At 39.7% G+C, this 27,083-nt stretch overlaps 1 protein-coding gene across 1 annotated transcript; it reads left to right on the top strand.

The window, feature by feature from the left end:
* The first annotated feature begins 17,782 nt into the window (after positions 1–17,782).
* Positions 17,783–21,429, top strand: LOC122666149 (probable galacturonosyltransferase-like 3). Its single transcript, XM_043862275.1, has 2 exons — positions 17,783–17,794; positions 20,421–21,429. Exon 2 carries the CDS (start codon positions 20,468–20,470, stop codon positions 21,311–21,313), a length of 846 nt encoding a protein of 281 aa, XP_043718210.1. The 5' UTR covers positions 17,783–17,794; positions 20,421–20,467; the 3' UTR covers positions 21,314–21,429.
* The last annotated feature ends 5,654 nt before the right edge of the window (positions 21,430–27,083 follow it).

Raw genomic sequence — 27,083 nt, 5'->3', positions numbered from 1 at the left:
AAGGCGGTCTTGTACCGATCTTCTTCATGGATCTAGACTTGCAAGAACCCAGATTTCATGTCAAACTTTGAGAATATCTTGGCTTGGTGTATCTTTTAGAGTAGGTCTTTTTTATTAGGGATAGGATACCTGATCCACTGGAGGACCTCATTGAGGGGTTTGTAGTTGATAACTAGTCGAGGAGTTCCTCTTTCTATTTCTGAATTTTTGTTTACATAGAAGGCCGCACGATCGGCTTTTTCTAATTAGTTTTTTATCCAGGAGATCTTGGATTTCTTTTTTACAGGTCTCTTAGAGTTCTTGACTCATTTGGATCGGTCTTGCCTTGGTAGGAATATTCTTTTCTGAGAACTCATTTTCATAGGGGAGTTTGACAATGTGTCTTTTACGATGCTAGAAAGCATCAGGAAATTCTAAACAAAGGTTATTTTCAATTTGGGTTTTTAACTGGCTGATTTGGTTCTGGGTTTCTTTCTTCTGTAGGATTTCTATAGTTTTTATGTGCATAATTTCCTTTTTTAGGTGTTTTAGATGTTTTTCTTTAGATTTTATTCTATTTATAGACGGGTCTTTTGTTATAGCCAGGGCGTTAAACCTTTCTATATGTCCTATATCGGAGGGCTCTAAGAACTCAAAACATACCTTTTGTCCCCCTACTTTTGTGGTTAACCCTAGGTTTGTTACTTTGAAAGGTTTTAGAAGTTCTATAAAAAGTTGCCCTAGGATTACTTGACATTCTAGGTCTTTGACAAGGATGAAGGGTTGTTTAAAACATATCCCTTGTGACCCACTCTTCGGTCACTATTCTCAAAATCATCAATGCTGAAGAATGGGGGATGTCTCCTCTTCACCACAAAGACTTCTCTCAAAACTATAACCCCAAAAGTTACAACTATTTTGATTACGTGGATGCCTGGCACCACGCATTTCTTTGGCAACATTTGAAGGGAAGGCACTCCTGGTTTTTCTGCTTCGACTACAAGTTTAAAAGCAACATCCCAAACTGGTTCTCCAGGTGGTGGCACTCCTATGGACCAATTGAAGAAGTGCTTCCTGCATCCCTTGTGGAAGTATTCACAAAATTCTGTGAAGTAATCCAGAAAGTACCAACCCAGTCAGACTTGTTCAGGTTTTTCCTACAGTGCCACCTGGCATGGATCATGTACTGGGAATATCAAGTTCAACATTTCGAGGCTCATGAAGTAACCTTGCCAGTTCTGGCCAGGATCTTTTATGTCAAATGGTGGGATGGGTGCAGTATCACCCACTGCACCACAGACACGATCATCAAAGCTATCATTGGGCTAAAACCCATCCCAAAGGTTACTCAATCCCAAGGATCCAATGAAGAAATCCGTCTTAGGCGAAAACAATTAGAGGCAGAACTTGCCCAACTTGGCCCAGCCAGTGAAGAAGAAGATGAAGAGGTCGAGAGGTTCAACATGGACTCCCTGTCCCACTATCCTCATGAGGGACAATTTTTCCAAGACCCTTATGATCATGACGATCTGCATACCCAGCAAGCAGAATCAGTTTTCTCAACAAACAGAAGCAAAGGAAGGGGTCGGGGTAACATTGCCACCCATCTGACCCGTCGGTCACATAGGACCCAATAAGGGCCCCATCCAAAAAAAAAAAAAAGAGGATTATTTACAAAACCCGTGGACCCGGGTCATATGGATCCTAGCAAAAGGACAATCCGGGCAACTCGTTTGGGAAAAGGATGTCTACGATGGTGTGACGTAAGGATGACTCCTATCACATTATTGCCACAACTTGGCAATTAAAATCATTGAGTTCAAATAGTGCGAGCACAATGTGGAAAACAGTCTGTCCCTTAGATGTGGAATGCCACGTGCTCCCACTATCCACCAAGACCACTCCAAGATAAATCAACTTTCGGTGCCTTTGCTCCGTAAGTCAAAAGATTTCAAGCTACTTTTGGCGTGTAGGCTCCACTTACCACCAAAAGTCCAAAAGTAGCCGACAAGTCCAAATGACAGCCCATGTGCCCTCGAAGATTCCCTTCGATAAGGCTGAAGAAGCTCCAAGTCCTCTTTAAGAAGACCTCTTCGTCTCAATTGGAGGAGGAGGAAAAAATTGGAAAGACGAGAAGCACATCTCTCTGCAACTCTCTTTCATCTTCAAATATCAAAAAGATCTAAGTAGATCTTCGAGTTTTAATTTTATTTTGTAACTCAAAGTCATGTAATCAAAGTCCAAGTCTGTATTCAAAGTTCATCATCAAGTCCTGTATTCAAGTGGTTGTCAAAGTTCGAAGCCTTTATCTCAAGCTTCCAAGATTCACAATGTACCGTAAGTTAACCTATCCGGCAACCTTACTTGTACCCAAGTTTCCAGTCATCTTCAAGCTTACATCTGTAATCAAGATCTCTCCATAAATATAACATGCAAGTTTATTTTCAAATATATCATCTTCTTTATTTGGCCGGCTCAGCCGCTTAAGCACAGCATGAAGGCTACGCAAATCGGTAGACCGATAAGGGTTACCCCCTCCGAGTGCGTGGACCGGTTCATTCTTGGATCGCGACCTGCTAAGCACACAAACACCTTTATTTCAAGATTACTTCGTTTTCAAGTTTAATTTCCGCTCGTTTTCTCTGCATGTTCATCACACACTTAGCACAATATAGTTAAAGATCCTAGGTTTCTACTGGTATCATATATATATATATATATATATATATATATATGTGGGAGAAAGTTCTCTGTCCGAGAGTGTGGCCTATGCTAATACTCCCATGAGTCTATCTCTCTCCTCTCTATATGAAAAGACACATTTACCCCCTTATTTTGAGGAAGAGAGAATAGACACATGGGAGTCTTAAGCCACACTCGGACAGAGAACTAGTTCCTATATAAATATATATATATATATATACACATGGGAGTGCTGACGTAGGCCACACTCCCGGACAGAGAACTAGTTCCCTATATATATATTTCGAGGGATTTGAATAGTTTTGAGATGTTCTTTTCAATTAAAAATTGTTGACCAAGTAGAAATCGAGGGATTTGATTAGTTTTGAGATGTTCTTTTCAATTAAAAATTGTTGGCCAAGTAGAAATCGAGGGATTTGATTAGTTTTGAGATGTTCTGTTCTTTTCAATTAAAAATTGTTGGCCAAGTAGAAATGTATGATTGATTTAGAAAGAAAAAAAGTTGGCCTATCTAATTGTATCGAGTCACATCAATCCAGTTGCTCAATTTGTCTTTTGCACAGAGCTACTATTATTGAACATTACACTTTTGCCAAAACCTCATTATTCGTATTTGTTAAGAATTTGCTAAGAACTACAGCTTTGATGTTTGACTTCTTCCTAATGACTAAAAACTATATATATATTTGATAAAAAGACATCTATTCATAAAAACAAAGCAAGCTCGTAGTGGTTGAATTACATGATTCTGTCATCATGCTTATAAAAAACAGGGCCTTCCTTGTTAGGGAATTAGTTAGGGGGTTTGTTTGACGGGAATTTAGGTAGGGTGGGAAAGTGCTGATGTGGCATTTCAAAATCCCACCACAATCTTGTTTGGTTAACTTCAGATGGTGAACTTACAAAAACTTAGGGAACAACATTAAATGCTTTATCCGTTAATGTGGCATTTGAAGATCACATCCCTAACCTGTTCAAAGTCCCACCTTCATGGGAAAAGTAAAAATCCCACATCTATTCCCCAACCCATTACAATGGGGACCAAGTCCCACAACATTCCTACCCCATCCTCCCCGTCAAACAAACGCCCCCCTATAGAATTGCACTCCCTAAGAATATACTAGAAACTACATTCCAAAAAGTATGAGGAGATTTGAGATATATCCTCAATCAATGACTGAATAATAAGAGGGACTGATGTGCTTCCCTCGATGATGTAAAAGCACAACTATTTATAGTCAGTTCCACTACAAGGCACTCGAATGATTCAGAGATCATTTCTAGCATCCCACTATGCATCGCCAAGACTTCATCCAACATGACCGACTCAAAGCGTATCAGTTCCTAAATTGCCATAAGGACTAGGCCATGATGATCTCTGATAACAATCCCAATACCTCATTGATGACAATCTTTCTTCCATGATACATCTGTATTCAGCTTATAAAACTGCGGAGGAGGGATGTTGATACTTTACAAATCTAAGGATCTGGCCTAGAATTATGAGAATTAGCACTCTTATTGTCATATACCTCGAATTGCAAGAATTCATCATGAACCTTCAGAGTTACTGTGATCACCTCAAATAGGATTTGCTTCCTTTGGGAGAATAACAATAAGTCATTTCTAGCCCTCCATATGTACTAGCCAAGAAAACCACACAAGCCTAAGCATTTTCTACTTGGATTTATGACTAAATAGTTGCATCTCCAATTGCGAGCACTCTGTGAAATAACAAGCTACTGAACCAAACCATCCTTGCGAAAGGGCAATTAATTTAGAAGCATATGGGCTGAAGTCTCTTCCGCCTCCCTAGCTACAGTGTTGACAAATAGGATCTATAGGTACCCAACGCTTTGACAAACCCACTGCAGTAGCTAGGCCATTTGCACAAGCACGCCACAAGAAATTCTTAATTTTGGGCAGGATTGGGCATCTCCAAATCCTCCTCCATTCCACATTTGAGTACTCCTCCATGTACTAGTATTAGATGATTCAGGATACGCATCCTCCCTAGTGAAAATGTTTCATGATATATGATTTTGACATCCTGATTAACAATATAGAAAGCATCATTTCTTTAATTTTCGCCCACAAATCAGTTCCAAGTGGTTTCTAATCACTTAGATAAGCTTAAATTAATTAGGTGGGTATCTAGCTATCAGGATGGTTTATGACTTCACTTTCATCAATCAATATAAGGTTAACCAATTGTAATGTTTTCTCCAAGAATTTGTCCTTTTTAACAACACAATTAAATACAAAAAAGTAGTAGTAGGGTCAGGTAGTAAAGGCTAACCCTTCCAAAAGGGTATCACGAGTTTACTTGGTTGTCTCCAAATTCTGAATCCAACAATAATATTCCTATTTATATTCCCATGCATGCAGGGCAGGGCAGGGAGGGAGGGAGGGAGGGAGGGACCCTCTTGTTTCTTAAATATCTGATAAGAAACTACAAATGTAAAACGTGAGAATGTGATGGATGGGTTGTCGTTTTAGTCACAAGAGATTGATTTAGACATTCTGGATGGATTCCTGACTACATAATTGTCTCTCTGTATCTCTCTCGGTTGCTTATCTGCTGGCCTTGTGGAGTTCTGGATTGGTTCTCTACGGAAATAAGTGTACTACTAATCAATCTACTTTGTCGTAAGGTAACATGGTTGGCCTCGATTATAACCTGCAAATTTCTCATACAATTTAAGTACATATCTGGGTAATTTTTCCCAAACTAGACTGCCTTGTTTTTTTAGGGGTTTTTTTTTTTGAGGAGGGGAGGGGGGGAAGCTGTGAGAATTTAGCTCGTCTTCAGGGAGGCGTGCACCGAGGGTGTTGTCAGGGGGCATCCAACGGTTGAGTTGTACTGCAAACATCTCGATGCACCCCTAGGGATGTGTGCGGCACAGCCCAACGGCTGATAGTGCCCTAGGCATTCCCTGTTTCCTAGAGACGATCCTGATCCGAGCTGTGAAGACCACATAGTCGAGCTTGATCACAAAATTGATAGAGACAAGCTTCCATCTCTCACCCTCCCTCCCCCTCCCCCAATTGTAAAGCTAAGATTTCATCATTTGAATAATTGCAGACCTCTCTCTCTCTCTCTCTCTCTCTCTCTCTCTCTCTCTGTGTGGGGGGGGGGGGGGAATGAGCTTGGCAGGCACCCAGACAGTTGGGTCTAATGTAAGTCCAGAAAAGATCAAGGATTCAACCCTTTTATCCCCCACCTTTTTTGAAATAGTAATTGTAGTATAGTAGTATAGTAATAAATGTGACCCAATGTAAAGAACATTAAGCTCTAATGGGGAAAGGAAAAGAATGGGCTAAGGGAAGGGGGGGGGGGGAGTGGGTAAGCAAAGCCTGAATATAGGAAAAGAAACAAAACCAAAATCAAAGAGAGTAACTAGAGATAAATCCCAAGATAATACAACATGATGGTTTGAATATATTTCAATTCATCCAACAAAAATAAGTGTGGCCCCATTGGCCTCCTTACTGGTCCCTTGTGGGTCCTTGTTTGGCACCCAATGTGAGACGTAGTACCAAAACAAAAAAAACATGTTCGTCTCTGGGTGCAAGATGGGTGGGTTTGGGGTCCTATTGGGGCAATTATAAAACTGAAAGCATGGCTAAGAAAATTTAAAACAATAAATGCTGCATCTACATATAATTAAGTGACAAGTGATCATAACAAATTTTCTTTGTGCAAGCTACCCACCTTTCGAGATAGAGATTATTCAAGTTTATGAAAATCTTTCAAGAAGACATTTGGAAGTAGAAACCAATTTCCCAAAACTCACTTCCTTCAAACCTAGACACAAAAAACCATAATTTTTTTTTTTTTTTTGGCTATATGTACGTTAGGTTAGGGACTGGGCATATCCAGACAGATGCAAATACATAACTAAGGACAAGATATCTTTACCTTCGGCATTGTCATAAACAAAGAAAACCCAATCTCAAAAAATAGACAAAAGACTACCTATAGAACCGAAATCTTGGCAAACCAAGAGCATCTCTCTGGATTTCCTCATTCATGTGGGGAAAATCAAACACCGAAGAAGAAATCCCCTATTTTGTTACCGCCTTAGCCTAAAAATCTGCTAGAGGGTTTGATTCCCTGAAGCAATAAGTAATCTTCCATCTAATCGATGAAAGATAGGATTGCAATGAGAGTCTTTTTTGCCGCACAAACCAAGGAGATAGGATGGTAAGCCTGGATTAAGAGGTTTTTAGGGATTTGTATCCATAATGTGCCTGATTCTAGGGATTTTTCCTGAATCCTAGCACCCGTGAAGCTTGAGGGTAGTTTGAAGGTGATTGGAAAAGACAACCAGAGACAACCAGGATGATTGGAAAGGACAAAGCAAAATTGGAAACGAGGTGGGTTTGATTAGTTGAAATGTGACCCTCACTCCGACGATCCATTCCAATTCACTTGGAATTGCCTTCATCACCATATGATGTCATCCAAAGCTCATTTCTTCCTAATCCAACCATTTCCTTTTGATGGGTTAGTGAGTTTAAAGGTGTGAAGATTGAAGGCTTATTTCATGATTTTCATCCACAAGTACACCTTCAAGCCTCATCACTTTCTAGTAGAGATGTAAATGGATCAAATATGGATTGGATGTGAATTGAATGTGATCAGATACAGATATCCCTAAATGGATACAGATGCGATTCGAATTTGGATTTTCAGCTATCCATTTACATTTATGACTTGTGAACTTGAACCTTCGTTCCCCCAATGGATACGATTCACTCTCAATCCATATCTCTCAGTTGTCTTATTCACATGATTCCCATTTTCTCCTTCTCAAGAACCTGTTGATTCTTCAAAAACCCTTAAGATCATTAGTTACTTAATTTTTGGATAAATTACACGTCATCCCCTGGTTTTCAAATGAAACTCAGATTACCCCCTGGTTTTTGAAAAAACTCAAACCACCCCTTGGTTTAGACCTCAATATGACAAATTAGTCCCTACCGTTAGTTTTATACTGTTAAGTGATGATGTCAGCCAATTAAATAAATTTAAATTCCTAAACTACCCTTGACCAATGTTGAAGATGAAGGAAGGGTAGTATTGTAAATTTAATTCTAATGTTTTAGTACAGGGGTAACATAGTCCTTTCACACCAATAACTAACAGTAGACTAACATCATTACTATAGAAGGGGTGATTTGAGTTTTTTCAAAAACCAAGGGGTGATTTAAGTTTCGTTAGAAAACCAATGGGTGACTTGGAATTTACCCTTAATTTTTTTATTATTACTTGAAAATTTATATGGATCAGATATATCTTTTTTCTGAATTATTTGAATTTACATTCGAATACCTCTAAGTAGATTCAAATACCCCTAAACGAATAGAAATACAGATCGAATTCGGATACTCGAATATCCATTAACATCCCTACTTTCTAGGACAGATGTGGGGTCTTGGAAGTCAGATCTATAGTGGTATCTTGCGTAGGAATCATTGATCATTTCTATGGTTCCCAAATCACAATCAATAGGTTCAGTGCAAATGGGCCAACTTGGGTCGGACCAAGCCAGCAAGGCTTTGCCTATAGCCTAATAGCCCACATCAAGCATAGCATGTACTGGGTTCGCCTATGCTCCAGTTCAGTCAAAGTTGTTGGACCTAAAAACAAATTTTGCCCCATCTAGTTCCAGTCCAAGGCTGTGTTTTTTTAACTCCTAAAATTGTCAGTCTCGCTTACTTCCCTGAGTAAGCCAGTCAGAAATCTCTTGAGACTCAATTCACAAGGAATTTAGTCTACCAATGAACACATGAACTTATAGGAAAAATAGTTCTTTTACTGTTTTTTTTTTTTTTCCCGGTTAAAAGGAGCCTTTATATAGGTAGAATATAGAGCTTACAGCCTGTAGTATATCATACCAGAAGCAACATTCCTCATTAAATTGGAAAGCGCCTTCGGCAGACAATTAATACTAAGATCAAATTCATGTACATGTCACACGAACCCAGCCAAAAAATCAGCACAAAAATTAATCTCCCTAACATGATGGATGAAGCTACAACTGCGAGACCCATCACGCAATTCACGTATTTCTTCAAGCAACCACAACACTTCCCAATGGGATTGAAAAGCACCCACAATCATTTGCACCGCCACCTGCGAATCAGAATGCACCTGCACCTGCTGTAAATGCAAAGCTCTTACTTTCAACAACCCCGCCCTAATAGCAAACACAACAAGTTGATTCTTAATTGCCCAATCAAACACTGCCCTCCTTTTTCCTTAGATCTGATACTTCTGAACCAATGATAAGATTAATAGTTGCCAACAATGACAACAATGCTCTAGTTGACCAACACCGATTAATAGCCAGGATGGGATGGTTCTAGGATGGATTTTCCAACTTTTCTAGAATAGAAAGACTACAAAGGAACCGGATGGAATTGAAACTACTAGGGGCCGTTTAAAAGGCTTATATAAGCCTAGTTTTAAAGGTTATATAATTATGTAAGATGTTTATACGAAATTGAAATTTGATTTGATGTTGGTGATAAGTTAATTTTAATTATTTTGAAAACCATTTTTACCCCTACCTTAAATAACTTTTGTGAATAACTAGTCATACCGTTGAATCACTGTCGCATGTTGGCAAAACATCCCTAATTATACCGTCGAATCGTTGTCATACGTTGGTGATGCATCTCTAATTGTGCCATTGAATAACCGTCACACACCTCCAATCAGGCCATCAAATCGTAGTCACACGCTGGGGGAAAGATCTCTAGTTGTGCCATCGAATCACCATCGCACGCCCCAACGTTGCTTTCAAATCGCCGTTACAAGCTGGTGAGAGATCTCTACTCATCCCAATCACCGGAGCACCGAGGCATCTGGTGGAAAACTGGGCATTCTCATGAGCCAAGCGAGGAATTCACTGTGTGCCTCATCTAGTACTTTTCCCCCTACTGGAAAGGGGTGGTAGTCACAGGGTCTAGTTTTCATTCTTTTCATTTCTTTCTTTGATTAACCTTTATTTCCTTTCTTTCATTCTTTTCTTTCCTTATCACCTTATCACCTTATCACCTTATCATTTCTTGCTTGTAATACAAACATATTACATCATAACACTTGTCATTTTATGTATTCAAATAAGACACAGTTCATCATAGACACATTATCATTTTATGCACTTACATACAACACATCTGTAAGTACCGCGGTCCTCGGGATGAAGGTTCTTCAACCTTATGGCAATAAGGATTGATTTCGATAAATAATGGCATATCGTTCCGACATATCATCATGGGGATTGGGATCATGCTTCATAAAGAAATAGAGTCGTCACCTATGATTAGGGTCTAGCACCCAATGGGTGTAACCCCATCCCGGATTAGCAGAAAGGGCTACGTGATTCCATATGGTCTGGTCAGAGATTCAGGGTAAATAATCAGGTTACGAGAGTGGGAAGGTATTAGGCACCCACCTAGCCCGGATAAACCAGTCTTTCTACTAGATGCTTATTTTTTAATATTCTCTCTTAATAATACATCCTATATCATCATGCAAGGCTAGATTATGATGTACTAAACATGACAAAGAAAAAAAAAAATAAAATCATTTACTATGTACACTAAAGCAAGTTACTTTAATGGTCTACACTATGCCAAAAATAATAAGAAGGAAAGAGACAGATACCTGTCAAGAAATACAAGAAATAAATGAAAATGTACCAAATACGAAATATGCGATGTCCCACGGCTCAGGTGGAGACGGACAATCGGCTTGCCTCTCTCTTGTCGGACATGGTAAGGACTATATGAGATGGATTTCGTTACTCAGACTTCGGGCAGAGCAATGGCTGTATAAGGGATTCTCGTTATCTGTATACAGACAGAATAACGACTATAAAAAATAGATTATTGCTATCCGTATGCTGATGGAATAGAAGCTGGGTTGGGACAGGAGCATTCTTCACTCAAGTGGGTAATCGAAGGATCTACCCATGACTCGAACAGAACCGCTCACATTCACCACAGAATGACTCAAAAGGAGGCAAGAGAGCTTGAGTGGGAGAAAAGGGAGGGTCTCTCTACCTTTTTCTCCTTAAAAAATGGGGGAGGGGGACCCTCCTATTTATAGGGGGAGCCCCACATTTCACGGCGCCGTGGAGGGGTCCTCCACGGAGCCATGGGTGACATCATCCTGATGATGTTACAACCTCCCATGGCGATGTGAAAATTCGCCACTACGCTGTGGGAGCCTTCCACAGCGCCGTGGAGGGCTGTCCATGGTGCCGTCCCCTCAGGATGACATCATCATCCATTTTTTGGCTCTTTTGGGTCTGTTTGGGCCTATTAGGCTTCTTTCTTTGGATTTTTTCCTCCCTTTTGACTCTTCATAAAATTTTCTGTCGAGGTTCTATCCCCCTACACCCCTCGCAGGGGGGCTGTCTGTCCCCCTAGACCCCCACGGCCCACTAATCGAATAGCGGGACCGCTATGGTTGGGGAAGGTGAGCAGTACCTCCTTCAGCATTTGGTAAAAGGGTTTTATAAGTCATTTTAAGGTTGTTAGGGTGATTTGGTTTAGATGTAAGGACAAGAGTAATTTTTTAGAAAGATACCGATGTCTGACCATGCCCTATTGTCATCATCGCCAGGGGGTGACAAAATTCAGTGTCTACAACGTCATAAAAATAACAAGGGGTGGTGATCGATATTTCTACTCACCTCAATATCCACCGCAAACTAGAAAGGAAACCCTTGCATACGTATTTTACTCCCGATTATGCCACATAAATAGGCATTTATTTTAATTTAGGGTCTCACTTCAATTTTGGTTTTGATTTATAATTAATTATTGAGCTAGGGATTGTGAGTTCACCATGGGGCCCCGTGAGTCTGTACTCGGGTCTCATAGCTAGTTCATATGGTTTGCCATGTATCTATGAAGTGAGTGTGTTCACAAATGTATGCATGATGAGAGTTAGTACAAACACGTCCTAGTAAGCAAGACACAACATACAAGGCCCAAACAACACAACAATCACTAAACGGGTTTGGATAAAATTTGACAATTTCATTCCTCAGTATAATAGCCATTGTGGGGACAAAGGCGGTTTCGATCTCCTCTGAAAGAGCGAAAAGAATTCGATGGTATCTATTTATGGAGAGTCACCACCCATATTGGGTCTAGGACCCAAATAAAATAAATCTAAGACTCCAATCCGAATTAGTCTAACCAAAGGTTAGAGTATGCTTCAGGTGCGGTCCAAGGATGGTGTTAGGTACCTCGGTCCACCCGATAAAATATGGACTTTAACCCTAGGTATGTTGATTATGAAAGGGCTAATTTTATACAAATCGAATACACACAATACAAAAATAAGGAAAGAGATGATGTGCCTCAATCTAGTTCCAATCAGTCCTACATGTCAAAGACCAGGCCCTCCGGGTAAGGGAGTCAACCAAACTATTTTTCTCCCTTGGAATTAAAACAAAAATACATGAGTCCAAACTTGAAGCCAAATACATGATTTCCTGAATGATGGGGGAGATTGAAATAGGTGGATTGGTTCGATCGCCGTTGAGTAGTAAAATCAATACTTTGTTGTCAAATTCTATAATCAAATAGTCCAAACTATCTTCAATAGCTTGAAGGATGTTTATCTGAATTGCCAATGCTTCATTGATGAGAATAGTTGTGAACAAAGCCGATTCAGACACTGCATGTAATGGTCTGCCATAGTTGTCCCTGTTGCATGGTTAGTGTGCATGGAAATAAAGCATACATAACAAAAGTAATGTGAAAATCCTAAGCTAGACATGTTAAGTTAACATCCATACATGCTGGAAATTACAAATTTCTCATTCATCATACATATTCATGATATTTAGCATCCAAGGCATGGAAAATAAGAAACAAAACATACAAATATGTTAGAATTTCTAAACATAATTATTACAGATATGACAATAAAGAAACTAAAAAATAAATACATGAAATTCATGCATAAAAAAATTAAAAAATACCCCTACTTCTATACATTAGTTGTGGAGAAAAAAAAAATGAAAAACAGGATAGGGAAAGAGCTAAACCCAAAAGCAGTGGTTAAGCATGTTAAAATATAGTGAAAAAAACACATAAACTATCCAAGAAAACAAAATGGAAAGCTTAAAACTTCGAAATACAAGCTGAAAGTCAAAGATACATGGTGACAGAGTCATGAGCAGAATTTTGTCCACTTAAAGAGAGCAGAAGAAAAATGGTAAACATTCATGAAAAATTAGATTTGAAAGCTAAGACGTAGTACTAAAACGTGGTGTAAGTTGTTTCGAAGAAAATCAAATCAAAAGAAAATGTAATTGAATACATCTCCAATGCCCCCACTAAGGCCAACAATAACGTGTGTTCAGTAAACGGAGGATTTTTCTCTCCACAAGAGATTAAATTAAAGGAAATAAAAAATAAAAGAAAGAAGCACTCACCTTGCTACAACTTTCATGAAGAGTATAGTAGGATTAGACTTAGGTTGTAGAGAGCTCAAACTGGAACTGATGAAGCATAACAGTAAAATAAGCTCCAAAGGTGCTCCCAATATGCAATACTTCTTCACAATCATGTAGAATCCTACCAAAACGTGAGAAGGATCATCTATTTATGGCCTTGAGGTCCCAATCTCGTCTAAGGCAAGGGATCTTTGTGCTCATTCTTCAAGGATTTCATTCCTCTAAAGGAAGGAGTCAATCTTGGTTATAAATGGAGGAAAATCACCTCCATGAGTTAAAGAAAATTTTTGATTTGATTCTTGGGGTTCTAGAGTCTTCTAGGGTGTTCCTAGGGTCTAAGAATATGTCTAGGTGAGAGCAAATGTTGGTAAAAATGAGATCGAAGTGAATCTCCTGCAGAAATTGATAAATCCCTACAAAGTCATAGAAACCAACATGTAATGGCCTCTGTACAGCATGTAATGGACTTTGACTGACGTTGGGCATCAAGAAAATGCCATCATTTAGCCATCCCATCAAACATAGTCGTTTGACAAGTAAATGACGTCGACTTGAGTCAGTGTGAAACTGGCTTGGCCTGACCATGGGTTAGGTCCAGTTGGGGCCTAAGTCTGAAACTATATTGTTTTTGGTTTTTGGGATTGGTCTTAGTCCAATCTAAACATATCAAATCTAATTAACCGTAATTTTGAAAATTCATTTGTCCAATTGAAACCACCTATACTAGCATGGAGACTCAGAACACTGCCCAAGGCAAAGAAGAACACTTTCGGATATAACTAACGATCTTTTCCCGTTTCAAGGGAATTCTAACTCATCATCATCTAGGCCACTCCAGGGTGACAAAATGAGATGTCTCCACTCCCAAGCCTTTGAAGACAATGGAACCACATATTCCGAATCAAGTTTCATCCCGTTGTCCGAATATACAATTTACGGATTTGGGAATGCCCTTGGGGACACTTTTTAGTAGTTTGCACAAAATCAATTTTATTGTCAAAGCAGGACCTAGATCACTTGCAAACCCAAAGCCAAAGTGGTATGACCCAAGCATGTACTACCATTACCGTATTTGGGGGATCCACATTACCTATAAATGTTTTAATTTGAGGCATGCAATACAAAATTTATTGGTTGCAAAGAAGTTTGAACTGCTTCCCAACAAACATCCTAACGTGACCCCCAATCCTCTGCCCAAAGAAAAAAATTTATTGATTGGGGGTTTCCATTTAGTGTAGTGTTCCAAGAGTTGCTCAAGCAAGGGTTGATGGCGTCAACCTTCCCTAAGACCATTCCCAACCCTGCTTCGGAGTGGTATAAGACAGAGTTATATTGTGCATTTCACAGGCAAGGAGGACACTCCACTGTTGATTGTCAAGACCTTCAAAGGGAAGTTTGGGTTCTCATAGATGATAAGAAGATTTGGATTCCCTTGAAGAATTACTACCACTCATCCAAGACAAATACATTTAGCCCCAGTACTTCTCTTTGTGACAATACCAACGGTACCATTTGTTATATTGCAAGAAGATACTCCTCATCCTCGCCACTCAAAGGGGAAATTCATCGACTTAGTGATGACTCTGGGAGAAGCTTTTACCAATCTGTACAAGGCAGGTTTGATTGTTGTGACTAAATGCAAACCATCTTTGACTTCAAGCCAAAGTGGTACAAGTCGGATTTGTTTAGTTCTTTTTCTCAAGATGATATGCACGTTTTAGCACATATGGTGGTTGGAATCAAAATTCTAGTCCGACAACGCTTTCACGTATTTTTCTCTTAGTCTCTTGTGCAAACATAGGCTGGATCACTATTTATAAAGCTCATTCCAACAATAAAAAAAATAGTTTTTGAACTAAACAATCCAACAGATCTCATTTTTTGAACTCCGGTCGATCACTTTCTAGAGCTCGCCAGTCGTCACCGTGTAGACTGAGAGACACACCTCTTGGACATGACTATGTCTAGGCAATCATCTATGCATCTGTCTGCAGAGCATGCTCTTGATAAGAAGCGGACTGTCAACCGATCATCTACCCCTATGCACATTGGTTGTCCGCTCAGTTATCAACCAGTTGACTACCTAATGCAGAATAGCCTTTTCTCAAATTAATAGCTCATCACTTGGATATATATATATATATACTTTCATTCCATGCCAAATAGAACCATAGTAAGATCTATTAGGGCTAGCTTAGGTCTAAGTCTTCAACCATTTTATGTCCAGATTACTTAGTCAGTCTACCTTAGAGCCACCTATCTTAGGTTTTCCAGTTTAAGTCCATAGGTGATTAAGCTGACCTTAAGCATAGAGATCATTACAGCCTAAGATCATTTGGATATTATAAGATGATGTTGAAACACCTAGGATACATTCAAGCAAACAAAAAGGATCTTCAATCTTCAGCTCTAGTTGCTTGAATCATCATGGATGGATTCAGCTTGATCTTCCAGTTTTATCTCCACCAATCCATGACAAAGTCACTTGAGCAGTTGGATATTTTCAATCTTAATATCTTTCACTTTTGTTGCTCTAGCTCAAGGACATGTTTCTCAATGTGTGGAACCTTAATACTCAATAAAGCACTAGGAAGAGCATTATAGTATTTTCATTCACAAATAGAATGTAATCATCAAAACAGTAAACCATTAACATCCAAAATTATCCAGATGACATCCTTTGCATCAACATGATTTAACTTTATGGAGTTGCCACCTAAATAAGGATGTAGGACCCATATAGTTCCCTTGAATTTTTCTCAACTCCATTTCTGACATGCTTCATTCTGCTCCATTTTCCACTTAGATGGTTGACACGTGTATGTGATTGATCCGATGCTCAGTTTTGAGATAACAAATTTTATTTTCTTTTTTCAACTTTGAATTTTAAATTTTCATTTTTTTCTAAAATTTTTCCTCTCACTTTTTGATATTCACCTTTCCCTCTCATTCTCTCTCCCCTTTCACAATTAAGATTTCCGTTTCTCTCTCTGCTCTGGCCACTCTCAAGAAAGGTTCCGCTAGAGATGTGAGGGTCGTGGTTGCCGGCGAGATTTCTGGTCCAACCTCTCTACCCTTGCTCCAACCTCTTCTGTCTCTGTCTCTACTTTTCCCAATCTCAAGAGGAGAATCTCTCTCTGGTTTGCGATAGAGCCCCTGCTCCAACCTCTTCCATCTGTTGGTCTAGAAGCGTGAACCAGAGCTCTATCGGAGCACCCTGACTCGGTGAGTTATCGCAAACATCTTGGCTCCATTTTTTGGATTTTTTTTCTTTATTTTTAAGTGAGATCGATCACAACTCTGACACCTTCACCTTCCTATCCTTTAATGGCGATATAGCCACTGCTCCAACTTCTTCAGTCTGCTGGTACAGGAGCGCGAACAAGAGCTCTGCCGGAGTACCCTGACTCGGGTAGAAATCTTGCCGGTTGGATGCAATGCAGTGAGATCGTCATGTGGAAGAAATTATTGGCCCTTGGTTCTGGCCAAGCTATAATAGTCTTCCAAGTGAACAATAAATAGAAAAAGTAACATTTTTCTGGTTCTCCTGATTGTCCATTCTTCCACAACAATTTAGCAATACTGTTTACACGATGTGGTTACTCCATGCCTCTTGATGATTACTATTCATATTGTAATCATGAAAGAAAGTGAATAAGATGAAAATGGTTATTCATATGGCCTATTGATGAATCTAAATCTTTCTAAACACAATATTGACGAATTGTCTACTGATACAAAATTTGGGAATACTTGTGATGGGAAGAACTTTGTTTCTTTATAAAACTAACTTTGACGCTCTTATCAGAGGCATTGCGGGATTTTCACTAGATTTGTAGAGTTTGACAAACATTTAAGATACGGCAGGGGGCTTCATATTGCTTTGCAATCGAAAGACCAAATCTCAATTCTTAACCCCATTGGTTCACCTTGGAGAGGGGACGTAGGCCTGAAATGGTCTGTACCCACTGCCACGAGCTAAGACTGATAGTCACAAAGAACACAGTTGAGGCCCATTGCTTGTGGTAATTTTGAGAACGCTTCATCTCTAAAGAGAGACGAGTAACCATCCCAGGGATTGGTGTCCAGAGTCCATACGCACGTGGAGCTTCTCTCCTCCCAACCTACTGAAGATGTAGCAATTAAACTGCGACAATGTCTAAAAGAAACCTCTGCAAATCTGGTTGAGGCTGCTAAAGACAAAGGCATGGGAGAGGGGGCTCATTAATTCTTTGCAACACCTAAACTGTACATGCTAATGGTATTGTTTCTCTCTCTGGTTCAGCCACTCGCCGGAACTTCTTGAGAGTGGCTGGAGCAGAGAGAGAATCAAAAATCTCAATCATGAAAGGAAACGGGAGAGAGAATGAGAGGGGAAGGTGAAAATCAAAAAGTGAGAGGAAAAGTGATAAAAAATGAAAAGTTAAAACTCTAAGTAAAAATTCTTATCTCAAAACTGACCGTTGGATCAGTCCCATACACATGTCAATCATCTAAGTGGTAAATGAAGCATGTCAGAAAAGGAGCAGATAAAAATCCTAGTCCCCCCCCCCCCCCTTTCAGGGTAACAGAGAATGAAAGCTCATTGGATAGAGGGGTCTTCCTAAATCTTTAGATAGGTTCAAAGTTATGTGTTGAGAAGCTTTTACACACCTAGTCTCTTTTGGTCGGAAGCCGGTCTCTTTCTATTTCAACCGTTCTTAATTTTACTATTTATATCAACTAAAATATAAGATAAAATGGTAAATCTAATCCTAATCTAGCTTGCTACGTTAGGAGTTATATATATTATAAAGACGGAAAGAAGAAAGGGGATGGGGGGACCGAATCTGGGTATATATGTATAGATGCCTAGGCTACCTACATACCCTTACTAGGGATTAGGTCAAATACAATTCAAGAAAGATACTTCTATGTGTGAAAAGGTGGACCGAACTTGAATATCAAGCTGCCTACATATCCTTAGTAGGGATCATGTCGGACATAGTTCCAAGATTACATTGGGGATGCTCGAATGATTTATGGTCTTTGAATATGTATTATTGGCAAACGAAATTCAATTTAATTAATTGGGCATCGATTGAACACCTACAGAAAAAGATTTTGTTTTGAGGGCCCATATTGGGTGACAGAATATGCCAAGAATTTGGGGTTTATGAAAGTTAAAACCACCTATTAGGTCAAGGGGGAGTCTAATATGTTTGGCTGGGAGTCGATTAGACTCGCATAGAAAAGATTCTATTTTGGGGGCCCAGATTGGCCAACGGAATATGTCAGAAATTCTAACATCATAATGACGTTAAAAAGGAAATTTTGGATTTTGTTTACAAAAAACTTTGCATCATGATGACATAAAAAAGAGAATTATTTGAAAACCTACTTATGGAAATTCCAACATTATAATAGCATAAGAAGGGTATTTTGAAAAGAAAAGAAAAGAAAAAAAACCTAGAAAGAGTATGCACACCATGGCATATTGAATTAATAATCTAATTAAATAATGGTAATAAGGGAGGAGAGGGAACTTGCCTGGTTGGCCCAAAAGGGCCTTGTCGACTTACTCCGATTGAGTTATGATGCTTTCGCTGTGATCCCAATGGAATTACAACTCATGGGTTTTCTGAATTTTCCACGAATCTTTCTGTTTCTGATTTTTGGAAGTCTATTTATAGTTGAAGAGGAGAAGAATTTTTGCTGGCAAATTAAGAAATCCATAAGTGAAAATCCCAATTTGTCGACGAGTTGGTTTTCATTATCGAATCTTTGAATTCACTGGTGAAAAGGTTGGCTTTCCCTAGCGAATTTCATAATTCATCAACAAATTTAGGTTTTTTCTGGTGAATTTGTGCTATTGTTATGAAAGAGTGAACAATACTTCCTCGATTAAACCGAGATCAAGATTCACCAAACAACAATGTCTGAAAGGTCTTTTAGTGTGAAAAAAAAAAAATTCAATGTCTATATCTTGATAACACCATTCTTGATCAACACTATAATTGGTGTACCATGACCAATTTCCTACAGTTGCAACGTGGGGAGCCTTCTCTCGAAATTTGAGTTCCTGGTCTTGGCTGTATAGCGTATACTAAACTCTCTATGTCTCTCTCTCCTCCCACAATAAGGGGTAGATGTATCATTTCAAAGGCATGAGCGAAGAGAAATACACATTGAAGGTACTAGCGTACACTACACAGCCCCGACAACATTCTTTCTAAACAAAAAATACATCCATTACCACAGTTCCATGTGTCAACACAGATAAATGAGTCAATTTTTTGCTCTATCCTCATTAATAAGAGAGAATTCACCGTGAAGTGAACCAGCTCACTTAAATTTCTGGCCACTAATTTAAGTGAAAACCCTTCTCCCTCATTAATTATGGTGAATTTGATTCACCTAAAAAGTACATAGAGCCTCTCAGATTCCTTGAATGAGGAGGCACTCTTAAAGTAATCATTCCTAGCACTTATCCCAAGTGGGAAGCTCGCTTAAATTACTCCTACAGTTAACAGTCTTCCTTACTTACTTAGCACCCCTTAAACCGACACTTCTCCATAATATATTTGATTAAACTACTAACTACAAGTCTACAACCCAACCCTTTGTTACCCTGCACTGACAGAGCAGAGCAGCAACCCAACCCCGTCAATCGTCAACCGTAACACCGTAACTCTAGTCTACTGTGCAATACTGTTACTTATTCCTGGCCCACCACACTATCGATATCAACCGTCCATTTCCCAACTGATCTTTATTCTCCGATTTATATTCTCAAACACTACCAAGTCTCATACTGGCGACATACCACCATGAAGATCCCATTGGCAGCTTAAAAAAACACATTTGCAGACAAAAAACGCGTCATTTGCCACAATTTATTCCCTTTCTCAATCGCACACTACCCCCGGCCCCACCTTGGCTTCCAAATCAAAATTCTCACTTATTTTTCTCTTACTCAAACACACCCTCTTTCTTTCTTTCTTTCTATCTAGGTTTCTCATTTTTCTCTCGTCTTATCCCCTTCAAATTGCAGCTTGCGCTGCCCACCTACCATGACGCCGGGCTCTCCTCCTTTGCATCTCTTACTTTTACTCCCACTTTTTCTCTCCACCACTTGCGGCGCCGCTTCCTCCGCCACCACCAGATGGACGCCAACGGCGACTTTTTCTCGGGAACTTCCAGCATTCAGAGAAGCCCCAGCTTTCAGAAACGGCATTGGATGTCCAAAGGTAGTTTGGTCTCTAGACCGTCGATCTCTTCACATTCACAACCCATCTATCATCCATATCGCCATGACTCTCGACACAATCTACCTTAGAGGCTCCGTCGCCGGAATCCTCTCCGTCCTTCGACATTCCTCCTGCCCAGAAAACATCGTTTTCCACTTCCTCGCCTCCCACCGCCGTGCAGAGCTCCGCCGTGCCATAGTCACCACCTTCCCTTACCTTACCTTCCACCTCTACCACTTCGATACCAACCTCGTCAAAGGCAAGATCTCGTCTTCGATCCGTCGAGCATTAGATCAACCCCTCAACTACGCGAGAATCTACCTAGCCGATCTCCTCCATTCAGGTGTCCGTCGAATCATCTACTTCGATTCCGATCTGATCGTCGTCGATGACGTGGCCAAGCTATGGCAGATCAATTTGGGCACTCACGTTTTAGGTGCCCCTGAGTATTGCCACGCTAATTTCACCACTTACTTCACTGACAAGTTCTGGTCTGATCCGCTTTTCTCGAGGGCTTTTCAAGATCGTGAACCTTGTTACTTCAACACAGGTGTTATGGTTATCGACGTGTGGAGATGGCGACAAGGAAGGTTCACTCAGAAACTAGAATCATGGATGACTATACAGAAGAAACACAGGATATACGAGTTAGGCTCATTACCTCCATTTTTGCTGGTTTTTGCTGGAGATGTGAAAGGGGTTGAGCACAGGTGGAATCAACACGGACTTGGTGGTGATAACCTGGAAGGGCTTTGCAGGGATCTTCATCCTGGACCGGTGAGTTTGCTACATTGGAGTGGGAAAGGGAAGCCATGGCTGAGGTTGGATTCAAGGCATCCATGTCCATTGGATAGCTTGTGGGCACCGTATGATCTGCATCGTCACGCATCTCTGTTGTCGGATAGCTAGCTAATTAATCAATCATCAATAGAATATAAATTTTGATTCTTTCTTCTCTCTTCTGTAAATTAAAAAGATGAAATCAAGAAATGGTACAAAGGGTAGCCAGAGATTGATTGATTCTTGCTTTCTTTATTTTTGGGTATAAATTTTTATTAGTAGATTTTCAGTCCCTGAATTATATATATTGTTAATGTGTTATATTGTTAAGAAATATTTACTGTGAAATGGATCTTTAGTTAGTCCAGAAGGACGTGTTTGGTTCTACTGAACAGTCACTACTCTACTACTGTTTGGCATTAAAGATCGTCCACGCTTGACACTAACGAATTTTATAAATGGGGAGGTCTAATTTGGTAGATAAAATTTAGCTGCTACTCCTGAGTGGCACTGCCTCAATTCTGCCACGTGTATATTTCCAAATATCAAGGTTCGTAATCTCGGATCGGATTGGCCGATATCAGACAGATTGAATCGGTATCGGCAAAGGCCGATCCCAAAATTAGATCAATGTGATAAGGTATTCTTGGATCGTTCCTTAGATCGATCGACTTGGTCAGCCAATCCGATACTTGTCAAATTTTTTTTTGGTATTTTGACCGATATTTTGGGGATTTTGTTTTGAATTTTTACCAATCCCTATTAGTTTTAGTATTTTATAAATATTTTTGACCCATCCCTGATCCATTAAAACCTGGATTTTGGTATTTTTTACCAAAATCCAAGCCAATTTTAACCAATCCAAATCGGTATTAGCCTAGACCGATCCAGAGTCCGGCCGATACCTGGATAACAAACCTTGCATCCAATATTTAAGGCTAAACCCAATCTAACAAAAATGTGTTGAAAGAATAGTTAAAATTCCTCACTAAGATTGATAAGAACATATTACGAGGGTGAAAGGGGGCGGAGGTGCATCCGTTTCATTCTAGTATCATCCGTTTCAAAGTTTTTGTTTACTGCTGCCTGACTTTCATGGCCAACGATGATACACTCCCGGTGGCCCACGAAGCTAGGATCACCCCTTCTATGTTGCATGGGAAGGGAAGGTAGAGTGATCCACCACTTTCGTGGGCTAGCCTCTTCTCTAGAGGCCAAATTCGAGATGGTTCTGACTCTATCCCATATGTTGAACCATTAGTGATCAATGGAAAAAAGGTTGCGCGGTGTAGCACGGAGGATCTGGCTGAGGAGAAGGATAGGTGGGAGACGATCCTGGTTGGTTATGTGTTTGGAGCATGACCAGGCCATCTTTCTCCACCATGAAGCGTTTTGCCAAGGAGAAATGGGCACATGTCGGTGAAATTGAGGTATTTGGATTGGAGAGTGGAATCTTTATCTTTGATTTCTAGGCCATAGAACTAAGTAGGCACATTCTTGATGAAGGGCCATGGACACTGGGAGCTCTCCTGCTAATTCTAAGATCTTATAATTCTTGATCTAGGGTTCGGTAGGGAAATTTCTGGTATTAGAAAAATCAGAGCTTAGAACACCTTCAAACTCCAGTCGAGTGGGGGTTCTTATGTGGGTAGTTGATCAAAAGCCCAGCCCCTACACCTTCAGCTATACGTCTCTCTGTTTTTATTCCTTCATACACACATATCCTCTTTCAGACTCCAAATATTCAATCTGGAACAGAGTTTGAAAGAGGACGAGTGGTCGCTGGGAGTGCAGGGCAAGGGTGGCGGGGATGACAGAGGCAGCGGTGGGGAGGAGGATGGCAGTGGGGGTGGCGTGAAGTTCAGGGGGTAGGGGCTGCAGAAGGTGTGGTTGCAAGAAGAAGAAGAAGTTAAAGGGTAAGTTGGTAATTTTAACTTTACTATTTTGAATTGCATAGATGATAAGGGTAAAATGAATTTTTCCATTAAACCACTAACAAACACTAACACAGTCTGGATTCAGGACCTTTATTGCCCCCAGTACTACTGGGGTGCTATGCGCATCGTGCAGTGTAGCACCACCCATGTGTGCACGGTGAGATCCACTGTAAACACATGGGTGATGCTACGCTGCACGATGCGCACAGCATCCCAGTAGTACTAGGGACGATAATTTTCCCAGTTATCAAAGATGTCAAGTAATTGATTGAAAAGGTTGGTGTATTAATTAATCAAGCAATAGTACATCGGGTGTACAGGTAGTTTTCCCCTTTCTTTAATTATTAACGGTGAAGCTGAGTGGGAACCACTAATGGTGGGTTCTGTCCTCTTGCTTGTGCCACGTGAAAGCAGGTGCCACTGAGTAAAAGTGGTGGGGTTGCACATATGGTGTTTGTGATTTGGACTTAGTAGGGTCAACAACACCAATCTTTGTTCAAATCCAAGGGAGTTCTGGTCCTTGGGAGTAATTGTGTGGGGGCATACCACATGCCTGCCTGCCTGCCACGTGGAAGTTGGACCACTGGTGGGGTTGCACATAAGGTGTTTGTGATTTGGACTTTGGTGCTGCAGCACTATTGTGAAGCTCTGAACATCCATGGCAGCAATATAACAGTTCACTGCTGTTTGGTCTCTCATGATCTAAACTGAGCCTAAATTATTATGCATAGATGACAGTTCAGATGTTGCCTACAATGGTGACTTGGTGATAGAATGAAAAACCCTATGTGGTAATCTATACTTGGTGACATTCAAGGAGTTTTTGGAAGATGTTGTCTCCTAGACTCCTAGTTGAGACACCTTGTAGTTGCCGATTGGTAATGCTTTCATGTTGTTGTTTCTAAATATAATTAACTTAATTTTTATTTTTTTATTTTTTGACAAGCGTGTGGGTCAATAGCTGAGCATGTCCGGATATCTACCCAGGGATAGAGGTATCATCTCACGATGCCTTGTGAGAGGGCATAGGAAACACCATACAATAGAGATCTTTTTCCCTTATTTAATTTTGGGTAAAGTACACGCACCTCGTAGAATGCACTCAATATTTCCCGTATCCCCCTAAGTGGCTCAATATTTCGCATACCACCCCTCAATATTCCACGTACCACCCCTGCTGTACACCCCAAATGCCACATAGGTCCAATCCGTTAAATACCACCGTTAGATATTTTGACCATTTCACCCTTTGTTTCATTTTCTTAAATCTGAAAAGACTTAAATACCCTCACTTATTTGTTGTCCAAAACTAATTGAAGATGACCAATTTACCCTTTGTTTTATTTTCATAAATGAAAAGACCTAAGTGCCCTCACTTATGTATTACCCTAATCTAATTTGAAAAGACTATTTTACCCCTAAATATTTGTTCCTAAAAACCCCAAAATACCCTCATCTTCTTTTACATACCCACCACCACCCACCATTGCCGTAGCCACCACCTCCACCCACCATTGCCGCAGCCACCATCACCACCACCACCACCCACCATTCCAGAAATCGAATCCTGATTTGGGGGTAAGAAAAAACACTGATTTTTTTTATTTTTTTATTTGTAGATGCAACACATTAGCACCACCTCTGTTTGCTTAGTTCTTTCCTTGTCAATGCATTTAACTTAATTTTCAGTCTACAACCAACACAGTATCTTCTAAAGTAACAATACTAATCTGTTACACCTGTAAACAAATTCACATAGTGTCACAATAGGAAACAAATTCTTCTCGGTACTCTGTTTTTCTCCCGAATTTCAATTTTTCTTTTTCACATTGTTTCCCTTTCTCACTTTTGGAGTTTGGTCTTTGAATAAAGGGAAGTAGAGAGGTTAGGACAGAGAGAGAGAGAGAGAGAGGAGCAGAGCCTTCCACTAAAAACCAGAGATGGAAGTATTAGAAACTCTGGTTTTATCTGCTAACAGAACTTCCAAATCTTTTCATTTTGTGAAAGACTCATCGCAAATCGCAATATTTTGTTTTCTTCTCTTGATCAATCATTATCTTTTTAGTTGTTTTCTTGCATTGGACATCAAGTTTAGTTCAGAAAAGTTGAATTTTAAGTACATAAGTTTCATCATTGGGTTAGGGTTTCATCGAATTGATTGATAAGAGAAACTTGTACGGAAATTGATTTGTTTCCAGAGAATTTACCTCGCATTTGTCTTAGAACCCAAAGCCCATGGTGGGTGGTGGCGGTGGCGGTGGTGGTGGTGGTGGTGGTGGTGGTGGTGGTGGTGGTGGTGGTGGTGGGTATGTAAAAGAAGATGATGATTTAGGGAAGATGAGGGCATTTTGAGGGTTTTTAGGAACAAGTATTTAGGGGTAAAATAGTCTTTTCAAATTAGGTTAGGATAATGCATAAATGAGGGCAATTAGGTCTTTTCATTTATAAAAATAAAACAATGGGTAAAATGGTCATTTTCAATTAGTTTAGGGCAATAAATAAGTGAGGGTAATTAAGTCTTTTCAGATTTAAGAAAATGGAACAAAGGGTAAAATGCTCAAAATATTGTCATCTAACGGTGGTATTTAACGGATTGGACCTATGTGGCATTTGGGGTGTAAAGCAAGGATGGTACGTGAAATATTGAGGAGTGGTACGTGGAATATTGAGCCGCTTAAGGGGGTACACGGAATATTGGATGCATTCTAGGGGGTACGTTTACTTTACCCTTTAATTTTTTATTTTTGGTTCTTCTTCTTCGTTAGTTCGTTACAAGCTTGTTGTTGTCGTATAGGTGAAGTGATAAAAAGAAGATTGTCTGGAACTGATGTGAATTGAGATTTACAAGGAATATTTTCATTCATTTTGGACTATGAAATAAACAGCTTTACCCATTCAAGGAACTCTTAGATCTTTGGGGTTTTGGGATGTAATGCTGAGAGAGAGATTTGCCATGGTTTCATGCGTTAAGGAGGAACTACTCACCCCATGTCTCCACGCGCGGGGTGGGAGTTAAATCCTGCTTTAGGGCTGTCTTTTCTTGACCTACAGATTTTTGTCTTTTATTAGGAACACACTCCATTTGTTTTCTGGAACTTGGATTTCTTACCTCAGTTTCTTTCATTAACTTTAGGCAAATGGAGGAGCAATTTTTGGGGCTATTGTTGGTAAGGGTGTTAATCGGTTTGGTTCGGTTCAAATTGTTTAATTAAATGATCTTAATTTTGAAATTATAATCGAATCATTTATTAAATGGTTTCATAGTTTTGGTTTTAAACGGTTCGGTTCGGTAAATGTGTCTATTTGCTTTTGACACATTTATGTACATTTCAGATTGGTAAACGGTTTATTCGGTTAAACGGTTCAGTTTAGTTCAAACCGTTTAACTAAACGGTCTCAATTTTGAAACCATAACCGAACCATTTATTAAACGGTTTCACGGTTCGGTTTAAACGGTTGAGGAAAAATAATCCTCTCCGATTCCCTAAAACTATGCAGTGCGGCAGTTTGGGGTGGAAATATCGACACATGGCAGCTTGGACATCCAATGGTGCCAAACTCAAGAAAAAGCAAAAAAATAGAAGACAATGAGCTTGAACAGTTGGGTCTTTGGTTTTGCAACTCTACAATAAGGATGTAAGTGGATAGTTGAAAATAAGTATTCAATTTGTGTCGCTATCCATTTAGGAGAATCTATATTCGAAAAATTAATAACTCGAAACTATACGATCCATTCAAAAGCTATGTTGTCCGATCAAATTATATTAAATAATAGTTTTAACGACAAATTATATGTAATTAAACAAGAAATTAAATGAAAGAAAAGGATTTATGAGAACACCCATGTAATTTCAAATAGGACCCTTCAACATCAAACCCTAGCAGATAGTGGCTTTAGTCCTTCAACATTAAACCTAAATGAGTTTTCATCTTTTTCAGTTCTCCTCTGTTCAACGTAGACC

This window comes from Telopea speciosissima, chromosome 6 (genome assembly GCF_018873765.1).
Source record: "Telopea speciosissima isolate NSW1024214 ecotype Mountain lineage chromosome 6, Tspe_v1, whole genome shotgun sequence".
Lineage (NCBI taxonomy): Eukaryota > Viridiplantae > Streptophyta > Magnoliopsida > Proteales > Proteaceae > Telopea > Telopea speciosissima.
Note: the sequence above shows the minus strand (reverse complement) of the source record. Positions and strands in the feature narration are given on the sequence as shown.

Bases quoted from the DNA above. Each gene is read 5' to 3' on its own strand.
- LOC122666149 (XM_043862275.1), top strand. From the start codon at position 20,468: ATGACTCTCGACACAATCTACCTTAGAGGCTCCGTCGCCGGAATCCTC.